The sequence below is a fragment of the Eptesicus fuscus genome, chromosome 15 (genome assembly GCF_027574615.1).
Source record: "Eptesicus fuscus isolate TK198812 chromosome 15, DD_ASM_mEF_20220401, whole genome shotgun sequence".
Lineage (NCBI taxonomy): Eukaryota > Metazoa > Chordata > Mammalia > Chiroptera > Vespertilionidae > Eptesicus > Eptesicus fuscus.
The window spans coordinates 62,662,217-62,686,436 of record NC_072487.1 but is presented as its reverse complement, the minus strand read 5'-3'; the positions used below and the strand labels follow the sequence as shown (position 1 = coordinate 62,686,436).

The 24,220-nt window shown below is 47.8% G+C and overlaps 2 protein-coding genes across 5 annotated transcripts; one reads left to right on the top strand and one right to left on the bottom strand.

Moving 5' to 3' along the window:
* Positions 1 to 144: 144 nt before the first annotated feature.
* On the bottom strand, positions 145 to 23,774 carry BSPRY (B-box and SPRY domain containing). 3 transcript variants are annotated; one of them, XM_054726817.1, is made up of 7 exons: positions 23,429 to 23,774; positions 20,041 to 20,139; positions 14,757 to 14,987; positions 13,542 to 13,567; positions 8,549 to 8,673; positions 7,123 to 7,307; positions 145 to 354 (listed from the first exon to the last, which is right to left on the bottom strand). In XM_054726817.1, exons 1-7 carry the CDS (start codon positions 23,627 to 23,629, stop codon positions 145 to 147), a joined length of 1,077 nt encoding a protein of 358 aa, XP_054582792.1. In that variant the 5' UTR covers positions 23,630 to 23,774. The 3 variants fall into 3 exon arrangements, with proteins under 3 accessions (XP_054582792.1, XP_054582791.1, XP_054582790.1); XM_054726816.1 differs by lacking the exon at positions 145 to 354 and having other exon boundaries at positions 5,911 to 7,307; positions 13,542 to 13,564; positions 23,429 to 23,761; XM_054726815.1 differs by lacking the exon at positions 145 to 354 and having other exon boundaries at positions 5,911 to 7,307; positions 23,429 to 23,758.
* Positions 1,439 to 4,155, top strand: HDHD3 (haloacid dehalogenase like hydrolase domain containing 3). Of its 2 annotated transcripts, none has more exons than XM_008160903.3 (2): positions 1,439 to 1,456; positions 3,097 to 4,155. In XM_008160903.3, exon 2 carries the CDS (start codon positions 3,262 to 3,264, stop codon positions 4,015 to 4,017), a length of 756 nt encoding a protein of 251 aa, XP_008159125.2. In that variant the 5' UTR covers positions 1,439 to 1,456; positions 3,097 to 3,261; the 3' UTR covers positions 4,018 to 4,155. The 2 variants fall into 2 exon arrangements, with proteins under 2 accessions (XP_008159125.2, XP_054582793.1); XM_054726818.1 differs by lacking the exon at positions 1,439 to 1,456 and adding an exon at positions 1,464 to 1,654.
* Positions 23,775 to 24,220: the final 446 nt, after the last annotated feature.

Below are 24,220 nucleotides of genomic sequence, written 5' to 3'. Positions count from 1 at the left end.
GTGTGTTTTCTGTGCCCAGGCACCGTGCTGGGTACTGAGGATCTAACCGGACAGCCCTCAGCTTGTCTCTCTGCATGGAAACTACACCAAGAGAATGGGAGAGACAGGCCACAAGAAAACAGACAAATAAAGCAGTTACAAATTCTAATAAGTGCTTGGAAGAAAATAAAGGGTCTGAGACAGAGAATAACAGATGGGGGAAGGGGACCTCCCTGAGGTCAAGGGAAAAGGAAGGGTCCTTACCTCCTTATGGAGCAGAGGGAAGCGCACCAGAAGCCCTGAGGATAACACCAAGTGTGCCAAGATCCTGCAGTGAGGAGCGTGGCAGCACTGCTGGGAGCTGGGAACTGGGCGCTGAGAAGGGTGGGTGATGGGGCTAGAGGTTAGAAAGGTGGATCCTGCACCTTTTAGGAAGCTTGGGATGTATTTTGCATCTGATACAAAGCCAACTAAAGCATCTTAACCTATTATGTATGGTCCAATTTCCCACATTCTGCTGCTATGGGAAAAATGGAAGGGTGCGAGAAAAAGCCTTGTTAGGCTACTGCAAACCCCTGGGAGCAACGGTGGTGACCTGGACCACAGTGATAGTGGAGAGGGGAGGAAGCAAATCTATTCGGGATACATTTTAAAGATGAGCATGAAGACCTTTTCTGTCACTAAAAGGGGGGGGGGGGGGGGTTGGGCCCCTGACCGGTTTTGCTCAGTGGATAGGGCGTCAGCCTTCGGACTGAAGGGTCCCAGGTTCAATTCTGGTCAAGGGCATGTACCTTGGTTGCGGGCACATCCCCAGTGTGGGGTGTGCAGGAGGCAGCTGATCGATGTTTTTGATTATCCCTCTCCCTTCCTCTCTGTAAAAAAATCAATAGAGCGTTAAAAAAAGGGGGGGGGGGTGCAGTTAAGTTACTGCAGAGGACTCTGTCCTCAGCAAATTGTCTTGAGTTAAAGTTTCCAACTGAAAGCAATTCCTTCCTGGTGCGGACAGGGGACCCAGACCGGAGAGGAGCTTTGCCTTTCCAGGCCCACATGGCACTCAGCCAGCCTCTCTGGGACCCAAAGCCCCTCTTCCCAAGTCAGCCGGGCCCCTCCCAGGAGAGTCCCAACCCGAGGAAGACGGAGGGGCTGGGAGAGGGAGAGGGGGGCCGAGAGAGCGTAGAGGGAGGAAAAGAGGCGGACGGTGCGGGAGGGGCTCGCAGAGGCACAGAGGGTGCAAGGTGACGGTGAGACGCGGGCTGGGGGCGGCAGGGCTTAAAATGGGGATCCGAGAGGGTGTGCGGGTCTTTCCTAGGGGCGGAGAAGGAACCTAGGAGCACGGTGGGGGCGGAGGGTTCGGCGGGAGGGGGGGACAGGAAGGGGCGGGGCCGAGGAGAGGCGGCCCAGCGCCGGGCAGAGCTTCCGCGCCTCCCTCGCCGCAGAGGCTGCGGTTTCCCCCCCGGACCCCCTCCCTCAGGAGCAGGTGAGTGAGTCCTGCGCCCCGGGGACGCGCCCTCCGCGCTGGAGCTGAGAAAGGGCCCCGGATTGCCGCCGCGGGCACGGCCTGCGTCCCTAAGGCCCCCCCGCCCGGGTCACGCCGCGGACGGCAGCGTGGAGGCTCCGCTCTAACGGCTGGCATACCTGTAATTGGCCAACACCGAGCCCGCGAGTTGGGAGGAAGGTGAGCAGTTCATGCCTGTAGCCGAGTCCCCGGCTCCGGCTTCCAGAAATGCAAAACGCTGTGGGTCGGGAGCCAGAGCCTTTGTCCCTGCGCCCCTCGCTGGGCCTTCATCTCCCTACCCGCAAAGCGAGGAGGGTTTTCCGGTGGGTCTCCCTGAGTTCCAAACAGACTTAAATTCATTTCCTTGGCCAGCTTCCTCTAAGACCTGTCCCAGATTCACCAGCCACGTCCCTTCCTCGGCAAACACGTGGCTGCACTCTGAATTCTGGACCCTCAGATTCCTGCAGGAACCCCGAATCAGCTCTGGGGAAAGAAGCTGCATCCAGCCTGTGGACGACAGGCGGAGGAGTTTGTTTCCTGTGCATTGAGGCAGTAGTTCTTTCACTCCTGTCCACCCAGGCAGAAGTTATTACCTCCATTAAAGATGAAGCTGGGCCCAGCCCGTGTGGCTCAGTGGTTGAGCATCATCCTATGAACCTGGAGGTCATTGCTGGCTCAGTCCCCAGTAGGGGCCATGCAGGAGGCAGCCCATTGATGTTTCTCTCATTGATGTTTCTCCCTTCCTCTCTCTGAAATCAATAAAAACTTACTTTTTTTAAAAAGACGAAGCTGGGGCTCAGAAGGCTTAAAGGCAGGTAGGACCAGACAGCTCTGGTCTGCTTTTTGTCCTATGCTATACAGGTTTGCCAAAAAGTTGTTGTTTTTTTAATTCAATATGTCTAAGCAGTGGAAGGAAGCACTGGCCAAAGAGTCTGGAGGTTTGGATTCTAGTCCTGGCTATGGCTCTCTGGCTCAGTCTTCCCTGCTGAACAGCCAAGGGTTTGGTCAGATGGTCTGCAAGGACCCTTCTGTCTTTGGAATTGCTAACAATAGGAATAGCAATGATAATTGTTTCCTTATCTTGACCTACAAAGCCCTGCCTGAGCTGGCCCCAAGCACCAGACTCCTTGCCCTGCCTCAGGACCTTTGCACTTGCTGTTTTCAGTGCCAGGAACACTTCACCACCTCTCTTACCTGCATAGTCATTCTTCAGATCCCCACTGAAACTTCACTTGCCTAGGTTCCCTGACAAAGACCAGATAAGGTCCTTGGGTTTATAACTTCGTGGTTCATGCAGCATTCATTAAGCCTACATGTTTGTGTAGTTCTTTGTCTAATATCTGTATCCCCTATTATTTAATGCTATAAATGCCATGAGATCCGGAACCCTGTCCTGTTCCCAGCATCTAGCACGTAATCAGTGTTCAGAAATTTGTTGTGCAATGATCAGATAACCTCATTTAGTCCAATAATCTTGTGAGGTTGGGTCCCTGTGTTCTTACCCATGAGGAGACAGGGCTTCAAAGAGTGATACTCCCAGGGCCACACACTGAGCTGGCAGCACCAGAATTTGAATCCAGTCTAAAACCTGAACTCCCACTTTACTTGCCATCTCATTCCAGGATCTTCTGCTGTGAAGACATTACCCACGTACCAGAAATTCTGACCCACGAAGCCTAGAAAGAGACAACCATTAGGTTGGGGAAGTGTGTGGTCCAACTCCGTTTCCCCTTGGCCCTTGGAACTTAAGGTGGATCTGGAGTAGACTGGGCCCCTCCTGCAGACCCATGACTCACCAGCTACAGATACGACTGCTGACGTGGGACGTGAAGGACACACTGTTGAGGCTCCGCCGGCCCGTGGGGGAGCAATATGCCTCCAGCGCTCGGGCCCATGGGCTGAAGGTGGAGGCCCCGGTCCTGGAACAAGCCTTCCGGCAGGTGTTCAGGGCTCAGAGCCACAGCTTCCCCAACTATGGCTTGAGCCAGGGCCTCACCAGCCGCCAGTGGTGGCAGGATGTGGTCCTGCAGACCTTCCACCTGGCGGGTGCTCGGGATGCCCAGGCTGTGGCCCCCATCGCTGACCAGCTCTACAAAGACTTCAGCAGCCCCTGTACCTGGCAGGTGTTGGAGGGAGCTGAGGACACCCTGAGGGGGTGCCGAAAGCGAGGTCTGAGGCTAGCAGTGGTCTCCAACTTTGACCAGCGACTAGAGGGTATCCTGATGGGTCTTGGTTTGCGGGAACATTTTGACTTTGTGCTGACTTCTGGGGCTACTGGCTGGTGCAAGCCGGACCCCCGCATTTTCCATGAAGCCTTGCGGCTTGCTCATGTAGAGCCAGCAGTGGCGGCCCATATTGGGGACAGTTACCACTATGATTATAAGGGGGCACGGGCTGCAGGCATGCACAGCTTTCTAGTAGTTGGCCCGGGGCCTCTGGACCCTGTGGTCAAAGATTCTGTACCCCAAGAACATATCCTCCCCTCACTGCCCCATCTCCTGCCTGCCCTTAACCGCCTGGAGAACTCATCCACAGGGGTGTGAGTCTGGTGAGGGAAGTGGCTGGGCCCAACAAACATTACAGACAGGAAGTCCTTTCCTTCCCAAAATCTGACCTGTACCCCCTCCCTGCAGACTCCATAATGCATTCTGACTATAAAGCAGTGAGTGAGGCTTTTAGCCCTGCCCCACTAATCTGCTCCTGGTCTCTGAGATGGTTCATTCATCACACCTGCGTCCCTTTTCCACAAATCTGCCTCACCTCCAACAAGATTCACTAAGGGCCCAACTAGCTTCAAAATCAGGCATCTTGAAACCTGGTTTTAGCAGCAAGGGTCCTTTTGTCGTGGGAGATCTTCTGTGGAACCCCAATGTGCAAAACAGGAAAAAAGGAGACACTGCGAGGGTGAAGCAAAGGTCCTAGGACCCCTCATTCGGGCCCTGAAGCCTCTACAACTTCCCCCACCTGCAAAGTCTAAGGTCAGAGGAGCTTAATTTGAAAATCAGGGTGCTAAGCTGTGCTTAAGGACATGTCCTCTAAGACCACATAGTTTAATCAGATTTTAGACAACGCCATAATCACAGTCATGAGAAGGAACTAGGACCCCACACATACACACACACACTCACACACATACACACACCTCCATGTGTTAGGTAGTCTGCTAGTCCTTGATATGCATATAGAACCCTCAAAGCTACCTAGTGGGCTTAAGTAGTAGGACTTCCATTTGACAAGGGATTCCGAGGTTAAGTAGCCTGCCTGAGGTCACAGCTAGTACACGAGGGAGCCAGGGTTCCAATTTAGGCATGCCTGACTCCAAAGCCCATTCATTGGCTTGACCACTAGTTTGCAAGTAGAAAGGGATCCATGTCACATGAGACATAGTGCAGTAGAGATCCTGGAAGAATAGGGAAGGTGACCTAAAGGATATCATTCTTCAAGGACACCCCAGTCATAGGGGGTTAAAACAAGGGGTAGGAAAATGCAGGGGACAGGGACCGGAGCCCAAGGTGGCAGGAGTGTACATGTGGGCAGAATTATTGGAAATTGAAGTTTTTAAAATCCCATGTCTCTTCCTGCCTCTCTTCACACACCTCTCTTCTTGGTATTTACTGGACACCTCTGTGACTTAGCCAGTGCCAAACACAGGGGATACCACAGGTGAAAAGCACATAGATGGGCACATGTATGTTATATTCCAGTGCCAACAACCAGGGAGGGCTCTGGAGTGGACTCTCAACTGGGACCGGCATTCAAATGGGCAGAAGAATAAGGAATCCCTAGCGGCAGGCCCGTGAACTGTGAACTGAGCTGCTATGGGGAATTAGATTGGTGATTTGGGGAGTGTGGTGTAAGGGCCTTCGGGTGCCATTGACCCAGGTTTGGAGGCAGGAAAGCTCTTCTCAGACACCTTCCCAAGTGTCGGGCCGTGAGGACAGGGTCATGAGCTGTGGTCTCAAAGCTTTAAGGGCCTCAGAAGTCACTGCAGTCATAATAGTTGCCAATAGGTCTGTGGACTGGGTTTGATCCTCCCAGTGTTTCAAGTAAATTATTAAGCAAACTTAGTGGGGAGGGCTCAGGCCTCATCTTTGAGCCCAGGAGCCTGAAGTTGTAGTTAAGATTGCCTTTGAACTATGTTCCCCAGAGAAACAAAAATGCGAGGACTACTGCTCTAATGTAACCTCCTTAAAGATCAGAAAAAGACTTGCCCTTGGTCCCAGCAGTGCAAGGCACAGAACCGACTCCAGGCCCTTTAGGGTGTGTCTGCTGACCTCAGCCACCTGCTTATATCTGAGAACATGAATGAGGAAGACATCAAATTTCCAGTAAACACACCTCTAAGATTTGAGCTGGCCCAGGGGTGGGGGGTTGGGGGGGGAGGGTGGGGGAGGTAGGGTGTTACCCAATTACCAGAAAAAGAACATGGAAGAGAATTGTCAATCTTTTAAAACCTTTAATAATGTACATGTTCTCTAAGGCCGGCCCTCATCCCTCAGCTCTTTCTGACTCAAGGTTTTCACCCAGCTCCCCACATTATGTCAGAAGGGGCCATCAGGCGGGGCACTCATCAGCTGCAGCTGGGGGAAAAATTAATCCCAGTTACCGCAGTGGGCACAGGCTGGAGGTCAGCCGCCAGGTCCAAGGCAGAGCTGCTGATGGGTGTGTTGCAGTCAGGTTACCTGGAGATAGGATTTTCTCGGTCTTCCGAGTGGCCAGGTAGGCCCTGGTTAGGACACAGCCCCCTGGCCAGAGTCCTCTGACCAGGAGCAGCTGGCAGGAGTTCTGGGTCCCTTCCAGGTTGTCCTTGTGTGCTAGAAAAATATTTTCCCTATGTGTCATGTCATGGGAAGCACGGAAAAGCACTCAAATGAGATGAAAGGACTTCAGCCACAGGCTTTTCTGCCAGAAAACCACTTCTACATGCTCAGAGCTGGGGGCAGGGGGCTGAAAGGCAGTGCTTCTCCAGAAGAGTCTACCACATGTACCCATCCACCCGTCCATCCATTCATCCACCCATTCGCTTGCCAAATATTTATTGCACGCTCACCAGGCACCATGCTGAATGCCAGAGATAAAGTGGTGAACAAGACACCCTTAGAGGGTGAATTTGGGAGACTAAGGCCCAGGGAGGGGCAGGTTCCGCACAGATACAGCATTTAATGGTTATACCAGATCCGAAATGGATCCTACCCCTCCTAAAGCTGCCCGGTAGGCATGAGCAACATTTGGGGAAAGGATACTGGGTAGAAATGTGGCCGAAAAGGATGGTGGGCAGGCAGATCTAGCCTCCCCAGTGCCAAAGGTCAGTGGACAATGGAAATGGTCTGGTCAGCCACAGCAAAGACTGGGAAGAGGGGCCCAGGGAAGGACGCATGGTGCGTGTGGAGCACCGTGCCCGAGGCTGGGTCGTAGAATAGCAGCTCCTGGGCCTGCAAGTCCAGCAGCACGCCCAGCTGTGCTGGGCAGCGCAGCAGCCCCAGGGGCTCATGCTGCCCGTCGTGTGAGAAGCAGAACTCTTGGTCGTAGCGGGAGAAGACCCAGGAGTAGGCATTGTGGCCCAGACGAGAGTCACTGCCAGAACCCTTACGGGGCAGCTGGCCTAAGGCCACGCCCACCTTGTAGGCACAACTGTTCTGCACATTTACCATCCACGCGTGCAGCCCAGACTGGAAGGAGGTGGCGGCCAGGGCATTGGGCCAGTGGTCAAAGCGCTCTGGGCCATCTGCACAGGCCTTGGACTTCTTGGCGTTGAAGGTCAGAGTCCTTCCATCATCTGACAGTTGCAGGAAGGGGCTGACAGTCCTCTCCTCGATGCGCACATCCTCTGTGCCTGCCAGAAAGAATCTCAGAGTTGCCCAAGGTCCCCCCCCCCCCCCAGCCCTACCCTGGTCCTGCCAGGTAGTGAAGGGCTTCCTTATCACTCCCTGGCAGTGTGACCTCAGGCAAGCCATTTACTCTCTCTGAGCCTCAGTTTCCTCATCTGTAAAATGGGGATCAAAATAGGACTTACCACAGGATAGATGTAAGGATCAAACGAGATGACACATGGAAAGTACCCAGCAACAATATGTGCTCAATAAATTGTGGTCATAACAGTAGTTATTACTCTTTGTAAACTCTGATAGAAAGAAGGCCCAGAGAAGCGAATTGCCCAAGGTCACACACGAAGTTGGTGGCAGGGACAAAATAAGACCCAGCACGTTGTTCCTACATCTAGCATCTAGCACTGATCATACTGCGTTCCAGTTGGGCAAATCTGCAGCCTCCAGATCAGACTTGTCCTGGGGACACCGTGCCCCTGGAAGCTGGGAAGCATCAGGTATGCAGTTTCCAACAACTAACTCCATGGGACTGCCGGCAAATCAGGTAATATTTGACACCCGACTCTAGAGAATTCTAGTGTGTACTAGCATTTTAAGGAGAAGGGGGAACGGGGAACCTCCCCACTGGGAGGTGGGGAGGGTTAAAATGGAGAAAAACGTCAATTCACTAGTTAACCTAAGTCTGTGAATTGTGCAACTACCACAACTGGGAGAATGGAAACTTCTACCTAGCTTGGGGGGAGCCTGCTTTGAGAACCGCCGCACTAAGTGGGAATTTGTGGAGGCAGGAGACCGTGTCACGTTCACCTCTGTGGCCCCAGCATGCAGCACAAGGTCAGGTCCACAGTCAGCCTAGTCAATGTTAAGTGAGACGAATCCAGGAAGCTCAATTCTCACTCCCAATTGGCCATCAATTTTATCTTCTTAAAGAGAAACCAGGTTTCCAAGAAATAATACTGAGCTGTCTCAGTCGGGCAGGGCATGAGGAGGACGTAGTTTACCAGAACAAGATTTATCCTAGACCTAGACCCAACTACAGAGCAGGTCGGTCTGCAAACGGGAAGCGCCTGGCCCAGGTGCCCTGGGCCTTTCCAGAACCTTGGCTCCATTGACCAACCTGCACCCAGTATCACTGGTTGTCTAAGCTACCATCCCGAATGCACCGGTCCCCAGTGTTGGCCACAGCAAACCACAGACAGACAGACAGGTGCCCAGTTGCTCCAACAGGTGCTGGGCTCGAGCTTCTCACCTGAGAGCGAGCCGAGAGCTGCTGTTGCCCAGAGTTGGGTCAGAAGTGGGCTCCAAGCACACGTCTCATTAAAGTTTAACTTTTTCGACTCCTGGGGATCCAAAATGCCCTCTGCTTCCTCAGTCCTTGTAAGAAAGAAAACAGATTCAGAAAGGTTCTGGAAATGTATCTGGATCAAATGTATCTGATTGGGGGGCGGGGGATGAAGTGACAGAAAATCCTCTTCCCACAAGGGTGACACCAAGATTGGCAACCAGCCCCGGACAGGAGCTGCCTAAAGGGGACTGGGGCCAAAGGGAAGGTGGACATTCCCCCTGTGCACCCTCCACTTCCGCAAGCTTTAATTATGCAAGGCAGATGATTGACAGGGTGGTAACTACTTGGCGCCAGTGTCATAACTTGGAGTCATTCTGCTCTGTGGACGAAGCTACTCGTCCAAGGATCTGGTACTGGGCAGAGCCGGGGTTAGGACTTGGGCCCCTTGGACCTCTGTGCAGCAGTCTTCCCCCTCCACCTTCCTGCCCAGAGAAAGTTTCACCTCCCTCCAAAACCAATTGCAGCCGTAGTGCTGCCCTCGGTTTGATTAGTTGGTACAGCCAACTCCTCTGCTCTTAAAATGCCAACACCCTTGTGGGGTCACACAGGAAGGGACTATCAATTAGTTCCCCAATCATAAATTATTCACAGCACTTTGCTCCCAATAACTACCTCTCCTCCGCTCATGGCGGGGCACTGGGTTTGGTTGGAGAGGGAATTTGGGAACAAGGAGAATTGCCACTTATTAAGCAGCCAGGCTCTGGGCTTGCTCCTTTCTATACTGAATCTCACGTCATCTTTGGTATAACCTGGGAGGTACTTGTTACCCACTTGACAGGCGAGAACAGAGAAGACACTTAGCTAAAATGGGTAGCTGATTCAAGTCCTACCTGCAGGCACCGTTCAACATAATCCTTTCCTTGACCAGAAGTGAAGTCTCAAAAGGTATAGAGCAAAGTGGGGATTCACCAAGAGCTTTGCAGCCTTTTGAACTGGGTTCTGAGAAAGAACTTCCCACTGCCTCTAATCCTGAGGATGGCTCTGAGATCAGGCAGCAGTTCCGAGAGTATACACTCTCTGCCCCAAATCTCCCAGCTCTGCCCATTAATGAAGGAGAGGGGAGGGTGGGGCATGTCTCATGGATGCCTGCTCTTTGCAGGACTGTCACTGACTATCCTGGCTTGGGAAGAACGAGGTGAGCAGAGCCCTAGAAAAGCTGAGAGCAGGCTCTAGTAACAAAGGCTCTTTGTGGTCAGGACAACAGAGGGCCTGATGCCTCTTCTCAAAGCAGTGAGGCTGGGTCTTCAGGGACCCCAGCCGTCAGGTGGGGAGGAAAGAGGACCGTGTCTGCATTGCTAAGCCATTATCCCAGGGCAAATCTGAGGCCAATCACAGTCACCAGAATCTAGAAAATCAGCTGGTCCATGTGCCTTCTGGTACAGAAGAGAAAATTCGTGGTAGTGAATTGGGGTTCGGACACAGCAGGGCCCTGGCTGGGATCAGAAGGCCTGGTCTGTGCAGCAGGACCTGTTGCCATGACAGGCTGCAGCTGAACCCAGCCGGGGATGCGGATACAAAATTAGATCCAAAAAAGGCATTTCTCAGACAAGTGAGTCCCAGCTAAAGTTGCTTGACAACTTTTGAACACAGTGCTTTGAGAGTCCACACCCTCAGTCTAAAGGCACAAGGAACCGCAAATAAATCTTGACTTCTACCAATAGGGTTGTCAGTATTATTTTTTTTCTAAATATATTTTTATTTATTTCAGAGAGGAAGGTAGAGGGAGAGAGAGAGAGAGAAATATCAATGATGAGAGAGACTCCTGCACACCCCCTACTGGGGATCAAGCCTATATAACCTGGCATATTCCCTTGACTGGAATCAAACCTGGGACCCCCTCAGTCCTCAGGCCAACACTCTATCCACTGAGCCAAACTGGCTAAGGCTGTCAGTAGTATTTTGTTTAAGCAATTCTCAAACAACTCTGTGTGTATTATAGGACCAAACAAATGAATGACTGACTATATTGCTGTTGTTGGGTGCCAAGGTTCTCATTGTGAAAAAAGAAAGATATGAATGTAGAATGGGAGAAATCAAAGGAAAAATGCTGTGGTGTTCCCTTGGAATTAGAGTTTGTAATACAAACTCATGAATAAAAAGACCATTCTCACTTCCCAGCTCTGTCTGCTGTCTACTGAGAAGGCCTGGAAGCAATGATGCATCGGCAGCAATGCACATCTACTGCCCAGATCTCAGTTTTTAAATACCACTCCCCAACTACAAGGAACCAAGAGTCCCCGGAGAAACAGCTGGTTCCAGGCCTGAGGCAGGAAAAGAACAAGGTGATCCCGGGACATTGTGTTGTGCTGGAACACAAGAAAGTACTCAAAGAATGATGGGGCCAGCCGGCGTGTCTCAGTAGTTGTATCCACCTATAAACCAGGAGGTCATGATTCGATTCCCGGTCAGGGCACATGCCCGGGGTTGTGGGCTCGGTCCACAGTGTGGGGCATGCAGTAGGCAGCTGATTGATGATTCTCTCTCATCATTGATGTTTCTATTTCTCTCTTCCTCTTCGAAATCAATAAAAATATATGTATTTTTTTAAAAAAGAATAATGGGGACTTGTCAAAAGGATCCAGGATCCAGCCCCAAGGAACTAAAACTGGCCAAATCTAGGACAGTTTGAAGATCAAAATTAGTAATAATAGAAGTAGTATCAGATTATAATGCACTGAATAAAAAAAGAATTCACAAGTCTATATTTACACTAAATAAATGAATGAACAAACAAGCAAATAAATAAGTGAATAATTCAGGAATTTAGCAACAATGCAGACAAAAATTATGGGATAAAGTTTGAAGGTAAAGAGGCTATTTATACAAAATGCACCTCCTCACATTGCTTATTCATTACAAAAGTAAAGATATAACTTTATAATGAAGAAACCTGGTAGGCACCATTTCATCCATGTGATCAAAATTGATATCCCTGATAATGGGACAAAATGACATCATGTGCCCTCTGATTTGACAGAATGAGAACACATCACTTATGAGATATTCTTGCCAAAAATGCATAACCTGAACCCAATCATGAGGTAACATCAGATGAACTCAAATTGAGGAATGTTCTACAAAACAACTGTCCTAGACTCATTAAAAATGTTTTTCTTTTTTTAAAAACGAAGGAACAATTCTAGATTAAAAGAGAACAGATGGACCAGGAAAAAAAAAAAAAAAAAAAAAAAAAAAGAAACCACTAAACACTGTTAAGAACTTTTTTGGTACAATTGGCTGTAGATTTGGATATAGACTGTACTAATATATTAGATTATAGTATTATACCAACATTAAATTTCTGAACTTGATAATTATTCTGTGATTATGTAAGAGAATGTCTTTGTTCTTAGGAGATAAATGCTGAAGACACAATGGCTGGGCTATAATTTTTTTTAAAAAGATACTATGCTAGTACAGAGGAGCAATCATCTTGATAAATAGGAAAAAAGAGACAGTGAGAAAGAGCAAACATGGCAAAATGTTAACACAACTAGTATTTCTAGACAAAGGTCATTATAATACTTTTTCTAACTTTGCTGAGTTAAAAATATTCAAAACAAAAAATTTAAAGATCAAACTTTTTTTCAAAAAATCACATCAACTTGATATTGCAGACAGACTGACTGTGGTTAGAGGAAGATGATAAAGATAGAGAAAAAAGAGAAGCTAGCAGAAATGTGGGAAGATTATAGGAGGGAAAAAGTAGGAACAAGCCAAATACACATTAAAAGGAGACAGAAACCTGGCCGGTGTTGCTCAGTGGTTGAGTGTCAACCTATGAACCAGGAGGTTACAGTTTGATTCCCAGTCAGGGGCACATGTCTGGGTTGCAGGCTCGACCCCCAGTGTGGGGCATGCAGGAGGCAGCTGATCAATGATTCTCTCTCATCATTGACATTTCTATCTCTCCTTCTCCTTCCCTCTCTCTGAAAATATACTTAATAAAAATGTATATTTTTTAAAATAAAAGGAGACAGTAAGATGAATGTGATGCATCCATACTGTGGAATACTTCACAGACTTTCCAAAAAGATTCCAAATTAGCCTGATAAATTATAGAACAGCAAGTATAAAAATGACCCCATCTGTATTTTAAAAAAAATATTTTTTAAGGAGGCAAAAATTCTCCTACGATTATACAAGGAAAGTCCCAAAGACATACAACTAACTGTTAAAACTGATCACCTCTAGAGAATGGGGTTGGGAAGAGATGACTCATTTTTAATTTGAATAGTTTTATATTGGTGGACTTTTTTTCTTTCTCTCATACATATGTATTGCCATTGAAACTTAAATACAAAAATAGATAAGAATGGGCTGTGCTCCTCAAGTACAGCTCTGAAATCCTGCACAGATTAAGAATTTAACTTCTTTGCCTGGCAATGTACATCCTTTTAGCCACTTCCTCAGATTCTTGGTTCCCAGCCTTTTGGGACCTAGGTAGAGCCTGGTGAAATTCTTTTCACATTGCATAATTAAAATGCAAATTTGAGGAGACAGTCCTGAGACAGGTGTCAGGTGTGGGCCCCAGTCCCAGCTCTGGGGCTTGGGCAAGTCCCTTCCCCTCTCTGAGCCTCAGCATTCACATCTGTAGATGGGCTGGTAAAACCCTCCAACAGGGTGGCTGTACAGTTTTTAATGGGATAAGGTTAGACTGTGGCAAGCCCCTGGTTAATAAGTAATTATTTCACTCCCTTACACATGGGTCCAACTCAGTTCTCCAAGCGAGGAGCAGGAAGGCCCCGTCCATCGAGCCTGGCTCCAGAGAAGCCACTCACAGCTGCACACCCTGGGCTTCCCCCAGGAGCAGCGGAGCCTGAATGCAGTGAACTATTCAGAGGCCCGAAGGCCATGGTTTCCATGGCAGCCCAAGCAAATCAGGGACCAGACTCACCTCTCAAAAATCTCCTGCTCCTTCTGCTGTGAGAAAAGAAAACAGAATCAGGCTTGGCACCAGAAACCCAGCAGGCAGTCAAGATCTGAATAGATTCAACTGACGGGGAGGGCTCCATGGGGACGGAGACTCTAGGATAAAAAATTCTACTCCTTCTTTAAGACAAAGCACAAAACTGCATGGGTTCCTCGCATACCTCACTACCCCTCACTCGGAATGACTCACTCTGCCCGCTGTGCCCCATGGTGTCCTCAGTTTCCTTCACCTACACTTCAGGACAAGTACATATTGACCCAACATTTCGTCCCCCGTCAAGACTGTCAGCAACCAGATGGCTGGGACCCTTTCTGAATCTGCCATTGTGACTGTCCCAGCGTTTGGGACAGAACGTGCTCTGTCCATGGAAGCTGTGTGACTGAATGAATGCACAATCTAGGGCAGTCATGGAAACTGTCCTACTTGAACTGCAGTGGTACAGATAGCTCAGTTGTTCTACATTCTCGTTTCTCTGCTTGGCATATTTATTCAGATGTCACAATGTCCCTTAAAACTGCGGATATCTGGATATCTGTATAAAATACCAGTACTTTGAAAGGATAGGTACCAAAATATTAATCATAGTAATTCCTAGATGGTAGGATTAAATATGAGCTGTATATTTTCATATTGGACTCCTTGTCAATTCTTCAGATATGGAGTTATCTCTCCACCTCCCCACTTCCTTTAACATAGTTGCAACTCTTATCTTTCAGGCATCAGCTTCTAAGTCACTTTATCCAGGAGGCCTTCCCTGAGCCCCTCGAGTTTGGCTTGTGGGGTCCCTAGCTCCCAGGAATGTCATCTACCACAGCATATCCTAATTATCAGTTTCTGTATCTGTCGTGTCCGTAAGGCTGTGAGTCACTGACAGCTGTATACTGCAACTCCACTCCACAGCACAATGCTTAGCACATAGTAGGCACTCAATGAATATTTGCTCACTATTCAAATAGTTACCAGGTGCAAAAAAAAAAAAAAAAAAAATCTCTCATCATTGATGTTTCTATCTCTCCCTCTCTGAAATCAATAAAAATCTATATAATTTTATTCCCCTGACTCATCCCTGCTTCAAATTATCATTATCCACACACCTCCAACCAATAAACATTCTCAACGTTTTCAGACTTTTTGGAGAGAGTGGCCAATGGGTCATGCCCTCACCCCTGCTTGACTTACAATCAGCTGGAGGTCATCCGTATGGGTGAGCATGTCCACCAGGCTGGTGCGGATGGTGTCGAGCTTCTGCAAAGCCTCAGCCCAGTGCACTCGCTGCGTCAGGATGCTCTGGTGGGCCCGCTCCTCTTCGCCATGCACCCGTTCCAGCAACCGCTGCTCCTCAGTCTCACATAGACTCCTCACCAGACCCAGCCGCTGGATGACCAGTTCCCGCGCTGCACTGGCCATGCTCTAGCAAGGGATAAAACATGAAGAGTCAGATCCTGGCAAAGCCCCAGTCAAGATTAGGAGGGTTTCTCCCTAGTTAGTTTGGCTAGTGTGTCAGCCTGTGGACTGAAGGGTCCTGGGTTCAATTCCGGTCAAGGGCACATGCCCAGGTTTCAGGCTCGATCCCCAGTAGAGGGTGCAGGAGGCAGCTGATTCTCTCTCATCATTGATGTTTCTATCTTTCTCTTCCTCTCCCTTCATCTCTGAAATCAATAAAAAATATATTATAAAAAAAAATATTACGAGGGTTTGGGCACAGCCCAAAGAAGTGCCAAAATTGATCAGCAATGTCTGCCATGGGCACTGTAGTGGCAGTAACAGTACTTAAGCCAGCCCAGCCCTAAGAGTTCCCAAATATGGTTTAGGGTAAAGAAATGTGAAATCCAGACATCCAGGCTATATCTCGCAGAACCAGGTTCCCAGAATGGAAGAGATGGGCAGGGCCTAGAGATCAACTAGAGTCACCTGCTTATTTCACAGATGGGAATACCGAGGCCAAGGGACCAAGGTCAGAGGTCACAGAATTACAGAACAGAAGGGCCTACAAAGTCATCCCCATCAACAGGATCTGTACCAACAGTGGTCCGGTTGATATTTTTGACCATGTCTGAGAACAAAAACCTTATTATTTCCTAATTGTCCATTCCAACTGCTTCCATGGTAGAATTCTTTTCTGCCACACAGGAGGCCTGAAATCAGTTCTCAGCCAATAAAGTTAACGTGTGTCTCCTAGCAACTAGCACGGTGTCTGCCACATAGTAGGCACTCAAATATTTACTGAATGACTGATAGGAAATTTTTCCCAACTTAGTCAAAAATCTCTTGATAGCACTCACATGCTAAGTCAGTGACAGAGCTGGGAATAGAACCCAGTTCTCTTGACTTTCAGTCCAACACCATCCCCCTACACCACTGCCATCTGGGAATCAGTCCTACCCAAAGGTATCTGTTGCATAAAGTGAGAGGAGGACAGTCTCCTTCATGCCAAGGTCAGAGATAGCCAACGGCTTCCGTGTGTCCTGCCCCTGAAGACCTGCTTTGTACAGTGCAGATGACAATTATCCCTGTTTAACAGAAGAAACTGAGACCCATATTTGCCCAATGGGGAAAAGGGAGTGGCTAAGTGTACAGTCCAGTGAATCTGGGAGTTCAGATTCCACTTCAGTGTTCTCGTAAAGCAATGTGGCATAGGGGTTGGGAAATTAGGTTTTGAAGACAGTTTCAAAGTTTAAATCTTGGCTGTTCCACTTATTATATGGGGAACTTTAATCACGTTACTTATCATCCCTATGCCTCAGTTTTCTAATCTGTCAGCTGAGGATGATACCTCATAAGGCTGTTGTGAGGATTAAATGAGTTAATACATGTAAAACAAATAGAACAAAGCTGGCGCATGAGTGCTCAGTAACATCGGCGATTGCTCTTCCCTCTTCCCACTTTGATGCCCACAGTGCCCTGAGTCTCTGCAGCTGTGTTTATACTGTGTGATCAGGATCAAGAACAGACCCTGACCCAAGAGACATCAGATACGCCCTGAGTAGAAGATGGCAATCAATTCCAACACCCTTCTTGAGTCATTCCCTGAAATGAATAGCACAGGAAAAAAGCTTCCCTTTCTGAAGATATGACAGAGTAAACGAAAAACCCTCCTAGAACACAGAAATGCTGGAAAAATAACCCAAAGCATCCTTTTAAAAGTGAAGCTGTGTTGGCAGCAAATTAAAGGAAATAACTTGGAGTCCCAAAGTAGAAAGGAAACAGGAAACCAGTGTAATCAGGAGCTGAGGACTCAGTTGCCTTGGCTTGGGCTTGTGATTTGCTTTAGAATTTTATACTCATCTAAACCATCATGCAAGGGCATTCAAGGTCACTATAAAGTGATAAAGGAATGGTTTACCAAGAATATATAACCAATCTAAAAATATATAAATATATATATATGTATGTATATGTACATTTCATAAATATACATTTCATAAATAGCACCAACATAAAAAGAATAGCTGACAGAATCATAAAGAAAACTAGACAAGTCCACAGCATGATATGAAAATGTAAATAAATGCCTTTTGTCAGTAATCAATAAATCTGACAGATAAAAAATTAGTTAAGTAGAAAGAAGATTTGATCCAATTAATAAGCTTAATTAGTACACACATATAAAACCCTATATATTTTTTCAAGTGAATATGAAATGCTCACCTAAATTGATAATGTTTTAGGGCATGAAGCAAGTCCCAACAAACTTCAAACAATTGATGTCATACAGATTACAATGCAGTTAAGTTAGAAATTAAAATGATGATAATTTAAAGAATAAAACCATATACTTGGATATTTAAAAACCTATTTCTAATAACTCATAGTGAAAGAACAAATCATAGTGGAAATTTAAAAATACTTGTAACTGAATGCAAGTACAACATCAAGTTTGTGAGATGTACCTATATCAACACCTAAAAGGTACTATATGGTTTAAATGTTCACCTTGAGAAATAAGAAAAACGAAAATGACAGACTTACAGTTCAATTCAGTAAGTTAAAAAAACAAAGTATGTAAAAAAGCAAATTAAAAGAAAAAAATTATAGCCTGGCCGGTATGGCTCAGAGGTTGACCATCAACCTATGAACCAGGAGGTCACAGTTTGATTCCTGGTCAGGGCACATGCTCCGGTTGTGGGCTCAATCCCCAGTGGGGGACATTTTTCTCACCATTGATGTTTCTATCTCTCTCTCCCTATCCGCTCTGAAATCAATAAAAATATTTTTTTAAATAAATAAATAAATACCAGTAAATAGAAAAATTATAAAGATAGAAGGACATAATATTTTTATTTTATATATATTTGTATTGATTTCAAAAAGGAAGGGAGAGGGAGAGAGAGACAGAAACATCAATGATGAGAGATAATCATTGATCGGCTGCCTCCTGCACACCCGCTACTGAGGATTGAGCCCAAAACCTGGGCATGTGCCTTGACTGGGAATCGAACACTGACCCCCTTGGTTTATAGGTCGACCCTCAACCACTGAGCCACGCCAGCTGGACAATATAATATTTTTTTAAGAGATATAAAAGAGAGAATTAAAATACTAAAAGTTGGTTCTTTGAAGACTAACGTGATAGACAAACTTGTGACAAGTTTATCAATATTAACAACAATTTTATGCATTTAAATTCAACAACAGAGAAAGTGGGTAATTTTTCCAGAAAGAATTTACTAAAACCAAAGAAAAAGAAAACAGAACAGGAAAAATCCTATCATTATGATGGAAAATGAATCAGTAGTTAAAAATCTACCAACAAAATACCACCAGGCCCTGATAGTTTTACAGAGGATGTCACCAAACATTCAAGGCACAGATAATTCCAATCTTCTACAAACTCCTCCAGTGAAAATAGAGTTCTGTTCCACAACCTATTGAACAAGGATTATATAATCTCGATAACAAAATCTGATAAGGACTATACAAGAAATGAAACTCATAGGCTAGTCTCACTCCTGAGCATAGATGCAAAAATGCTTTTTAGAAAGCTAAGTGATCCTTATGATGGAACTATTCTGTACTCAATTGTGGTGGAAGTCACACAAATCTATACATATGATACAACTGCATAGAATTAAAGTCACACACAGAAATGAATTGGTGTAAAACTTGTAAAATCTGAAAGGCTGAGCTGTATTAATGTCAATTTCCAGGTTATGATAGTCTACCATAGTTAGGAAAGATGTTAACATTGTATGTGAATCTATAGTGATCTCAAAATTAAAAGTTAAAAAATATATATATTATGACCAAGTTAAGTTGGTTTTCCCCAGGAATTTAAGGATGGCTTAGCATTAGAAATTCTATTAATGTGTTACCATATAAACAGATGATGGAGAACAAAACATATCTATAAACTGACAAATGACATCCTTAAGAGCCTACAGGAAAGGTGATAAGTAATGGAAAATAGAAGCAATCAGAAGAGAACTTCCACAAGGTCTGCCCATCACCTAACCATCACCTGCACCTGTGCTCACTCCGCCTTCTCTGTTTCTGTGGATGAATTGCCCATGCTTTTACCTACAACCAACCTTTCCACTTGTTTACTAGATCCCACCCCCCTTTGCTGTACCCAATTCTCCTCTTTCTCTTGCATCATTAATTTTCCCCTTTCTACTGGAAAATTCCCATCAGCATACACACATAAAGTAACTTCTCCCATCTTAAAAAGAAAATAAACAAAAAACTGCATTGATCTCTTATCGCTCTCCAGTATCATCCAATCGGTCAGCTCTCTTCTACAGCACAGCTCAAGAGTTACCTGTGTTAACTATCCCAAATTACTCTCTGAAACCCACTCCAATCAGGCTTTCACCCCACCACCCTACAAAATTCCTCTTGTCAGGATCTTCAATACTGTGCATGTTACTAAATCCAATGGTCCATTCTCATGTACTACTATGGGGGAATAAGAGGCAGGAAGAAATTCACAGCTGCTGCCCTTGAAAAGCATACTTGAGAGATGTAGGTGTGGCCATGAGTCACAAGGATCAGCAGTGTGATGCAGCAGAAGGAGCACTGGCTGCAGAGTCAGAAGATCCAGGTCATAGAACTGACTCTGGCAGGAGGATGTGGGACCTTGGTCAAGTCAATTAACCACCTGTAAACAGGGATGTTACTGCCACCTACTGCATAGGACTAGGATAAAGAATATTCAACACACAAGCCCCTAGGTTATCTGATCATTCTGGGGCTGCGCACAAAATGATTAGATGTTAGAGAAATGCTACCCTTCCTGATCCCTTACCCTGAGAACAGTCTTTGCACTAGTGTGCAACTCTGCCCAGATGGTAAAACCAAGGCTCAGAGAGAGAAGAAACCATCCTTCCTGGGCATCCAGCTTTGTGCTATAGCACAATGTGTCAGTGAGGTCAGGAAGTGGCCTAGACTGGGTCAAGCCCCTAAGGCTGGGGTCCGATCCTAGGAGAGGGCCCAGCGTAGAGGGGGAAAGGGAGGAATTACCTACCACTGCTCTCTGGTTCTTCCCTGGTAGGACCTCAGCCATGTACTTGGTGATGCCAGCACTCTGTAACTGCAGTCTCTCACACTGGTCCACAATCTTGTTCTGCAACACAAACAACACCCATGGCATCTTGATCCATGTTGATCCATTCATTCCATTCCATTGATTTTTTTCTTTTTACCCCTCCTCTGCCATCCACTCCCCTGGTTATATCCCACATCTCATCATTATGGAAAGCTTATACCGCCTCCAAAATCTTCGTCTCAAATATCCCATCCCCTGCCTACCACTTCCCATCCTTCTAGATCATTAACTCTAGAATTTCCATTCCAACAATTTCTTCGTTTCAGTTGGAGCTGCCAATACATTAGTCTTACCTCTTTTCACTGTCCATCACCTCTGATTGTGGCCTTGCTTCTCTCTTTGTCCTGAAATCTCATCTGCCCATTATTATAATCATGTTCCTGCATACAATCTCAATCTCAACCTGACACTACACATGCACCTGAGTAGAAGAACATGGCTTATTAAACAGCACCATCAGTCATCAACCTCATTACCCAGAAAAAATAAAAATAAAAAACCTGAACCTCACATGGAATCCATCAATGAGTCCTACCAGCCCCATCTCCAAAGTCTCTCTCTTTCCTCTGGCCACTTCTGGTCACCTCTACTCCCGCCATTCTACCCAGATCACCATTATCTCTCACAGGAACCACTGTTAGAGCCTCCTAACTGGGCTCCCATTCTTAAACCCCCAAGTTAAACACTGCCACGTTTTATAAGGAAATCAGATCGGGTCACTCACTGTTCCTGCTCAAAACTCTCCAATGACTTTCCAATACACCCACAGTAAGATGAGATTAAGCTTCTTATCTTAGTCAACAAGGCCCTACCTTATGTGACTCTGTGTAATCTCCCCAATGTTACCTCCTACCACTCTCCACACTGGCCTTCTTTCTGTTACACAAACACACCAAATTTGTCCTGACCTCAGTGCCTTTGCACCTGTTGTTTCTTCTGTCTCTAGCTGTCTTCTCCCATATATCTCTGTGTCTCGCTCCCTGACATGTCACTTTTCCAGAAGCCTTCCCTGACGATCCACATCTCCATTCCCTTACTTTGCTTCCTTTTCTCCTTTGTACTATCGTTCTCTGACTGTATATTGTTTGTTTAACTTTTTTGTATCTTTCCCCCCACCACTGGCCATATCTCCTTGGGCAAGTCCCAAGGTAATAGGCACCATAAGCACCATGACTTTGACTTATTTTCTATGCCCAACTGCCTAGAAGAGAGTTCCTAGAAGAGGAGGCCCTGAATAAATATTTGTTGAATGAATGAAACCCATTTCCTTGGCTACTGAAGTTCAGCAGTTTACAGCTTCTAAGCTGTGAGCATCACTCATGAGAGCAGGGGAGAGTTTTAGAAATGCAACTGTGGCCCACAGAGAAGGATCTTGCCCAAGAGATAGAGCCAGACCCCTGCTTTCCCTCTCCATTGCTCCACATAACAATGGGAACCCTTCCAAGCAGCAGCCCTTCCACTCCTTCCCCTAAGAGCATTGATTGCCTCAGTTCCATCTTCCAGAAGGGAACTCAGCTGCTAGTGCCTCTTCTAGGAAGCCCCTGGAAACCCCCTCCACACACACAAATCAGGAATTAGCATTACAGTTCACCAGACCAAACGCAAAGCTATAGAATTGAGTTGATTGGGAGGAAGCTGCTGTGATCACCATACACCACAGGACTAAGGGAACTGAGACTAGCTTCTGAAAAGCTACAGGGACAGGAACCCAGAAGGCCCGTGAAAAGTTGTTTGAACTGGTGGTATTTTTGCCCAGTTCAGGAATAATCTTGCCCTGGAGTGAAATTTCTTTGCTGGCTGGAAGAATAGAAGGAAAATCTAACCAAAATTGGAGGGAGAAAGAGCAAGAAACCCCTCTCTCTAAGGCAAAGAAAACGAATATACCTAGGGCCTCGGGAGGGTTCAGGGAAGGAGTCCCAGGCAAAGTATATTCCAAAACAAGCATCAGGCTGCCACCCTGCCCCAGCCTTCACCCTTTCCGCCACTCAAATTCAGGCCTGATGGCAACTTTTAAAAAAGGTTTTCATTCAATTCTCACTCCCATTAACGTCACTTCCTCCCTCCAACCACTGAAGCAAAGAGGTGGTTTCCTCTGGTCAATGACTGCCCTAGTCCATCCCTGGACAGCAGAAACCTGGGAGGATTTACTGTCCATTCTGGGCCCCGGTCTCCTCATCTATAAAATGTGGGTAGGACCCCCACTTCAAAGGGGCTTGGTCTGGATGGAATCAGACGGTGAGTATTGAAGTGCTTTGAAACTTGCAAAGTGTCTATGCTTTATGGAAGTGTATTAAACTACACTCTCCGAGTTTATTTTCGTCATCACTATCATGGATAGTGGTGACAAGTAGGACCCGCTAGGAGCTTTCAGGTGTCACTGAATAACTGAATCCCCTCTGGCCTCAGCACCCTGTCCGGGGTGCTCGTTACAGTCCAGTCTGAGGAGGCAAGTCTCCAACCAGAGCCCACAGCCTCACAGCTGGGCAGAACTCCAGGGAGAGGTTGGAAGAATCAAGCCTTTTAATCAAATTGCAAGGAAATCCCCAGGGGCCACACAGGTAGGCTGGAAGGAGGGAAGAAGCCCCAGGGTGAGTTTGACTCCCCAATCTCAGCAGTTCAGGGAGGGGTGGTGACAGGAAGGTGGCCAGCCTGGAGCCAAGTGGAGGCTGGGGGTGGGGAGAAACCTAGGGGAAGGGTTCCTAGCAGGAACCTCCTGATACCTGCCCGCCCCTTCCCTTCGCTCCGGTGAAACCAGCTTGACGTCGTCAAAGCCAAACCTGAAAGGGAAGAAATCACCTCCCCAGGAAGCCCGAACGGTGGACGAGGGGAGGGGTTGTGCGCCCCGAGGTTGAGGAGTGAGGGGGGGCTGGGTTTTATCACAGATCAGCCTGCACCTGGGGGGTGGGAGTTGGAGCAGCTGAGCCCTTTATCGCCCAAGGACAGGTCCCATTCCCAGCCTCTGCAACAGGGTTCCTATTACCTTATTTATGTCGCACAATAACTCCACTAAGTGCGCGCTAGGATTGCCCCCAAGCTACAGATGGGGACACTGAGTCTCAGGGGATTGAGATTCCCCAGGAGGACGCACGGGGGTGACATCCGCACTCAGGTATGCCCGCCTCCGGGGCCACACCCTTTAACCGCCTCGTTCTACAGCCAGGACCCCTGCGGAGCCTGCGCTCCCGGCCCGGCCGGGGTCAGCCCGGCCCCGGGCGCTCGGGTCCCCGCCCGACCTCGCAGCGCGCCTCCCGCGCCCCGGCGCGCCCGCCCTCGGCGCCCCCGCCTTCCGGCTCCCACGCCCGCTCACCCGCAGCTCTTCGGCGCGCTCCCCCGCCGGGCGGATGCGGTGGCCCTGGCAGCGGCCGCCGAGCTCCGTGCAGGCGGCGCACACCGGCCGCCGCTCGGAGCAGCAGAACCACTTCAGAGCCTGGCCGTGCTCCGGGCAGAGAGGCCCCGGCTCAGGTCCCGGCCCGGGTCCTGGAACCGGTCCCGCGCTCTCCGCGGACATGGCCGAGAGACCGGCCGGCGCCCCGCGCTCCACCTGTCGCAGGTGGCTGCTGGGCGGGGCCTCCCTGACCCCGCCCCGTCCCAACGGGCGGCCACCGCGCTTCCTCCCGCCCCGCTCTCCCTGCTCCTTAGGCGCCTGCCCGCACCCTTGACCCGACCCGGGTCCAGATCCCACCCGCTTCAGCAGTCCCCCCCGCCCCCCTCTGAATTAAGTCGTGTTACATGCGTGTTTGTTTTACAACAAACATGAAACACCAACTATTAAAGTAACTGTCGGAAACTTAATTGAGCAATTAGAAGTGCCAGGCTTTTGCTAAGCGCTTTGTAAGTGTTCTATCGTGTAATACAACAGCCTTTTATGAGAGGTAGCTTTAGACAAGTGCTAGCTTAAAACTAGGTTCTGGTATCAGACTGGGCTCAAGTCCCATCGCCGCCCCCTGGCTGAGTACCGCCAGGGCCTCAGCCCTAACACGGGGCTAAGGAGGGTACCTACTTCACAGACTTGTGCTGAGGATCGAGTGAGTGAAAACACTTCCAACGGTATTTGGAGCACAGACAGAGGCTGCAACTGCTAAGCACCTGCTGTCAGTAC

What these genes read in the sequence shown, in the direction of transcription:
- HDHD3 (XM_008160903.3), top strand. Translation starts at nt 3,262, where the DNA reads ATGACTCACCAGCTACAGATACGACTGCTGACGTGGGACGTGAAGGAC.
- BSPRY (XM_054726815.1), bottom strand. Translation starts at nt 23,629, where the DNA reads ATGTCCGCGGAGAGCGCGGGACCGGTTCCAGGACCCGGGCCGGGACCT. An exon ending in AGCGCGCCGAAGAGCTGCGG is followed by an intron (nt 20,140 to 23,428) that starts GTGAGCGGGCGT and finishes TTTGTGTTGCAG; the next exon opens with AACAAGATTGTGGACCAGTG. An exon ending in AGCTCTCGGCTCGCTCTCAG is followed by an intron (nt 7,308 to 8,548) that starts GTGAGAAGCTCG and finishes TCTTTCTGGCAG; the next exon opens with GCACAGAGGATGTGCGCATC.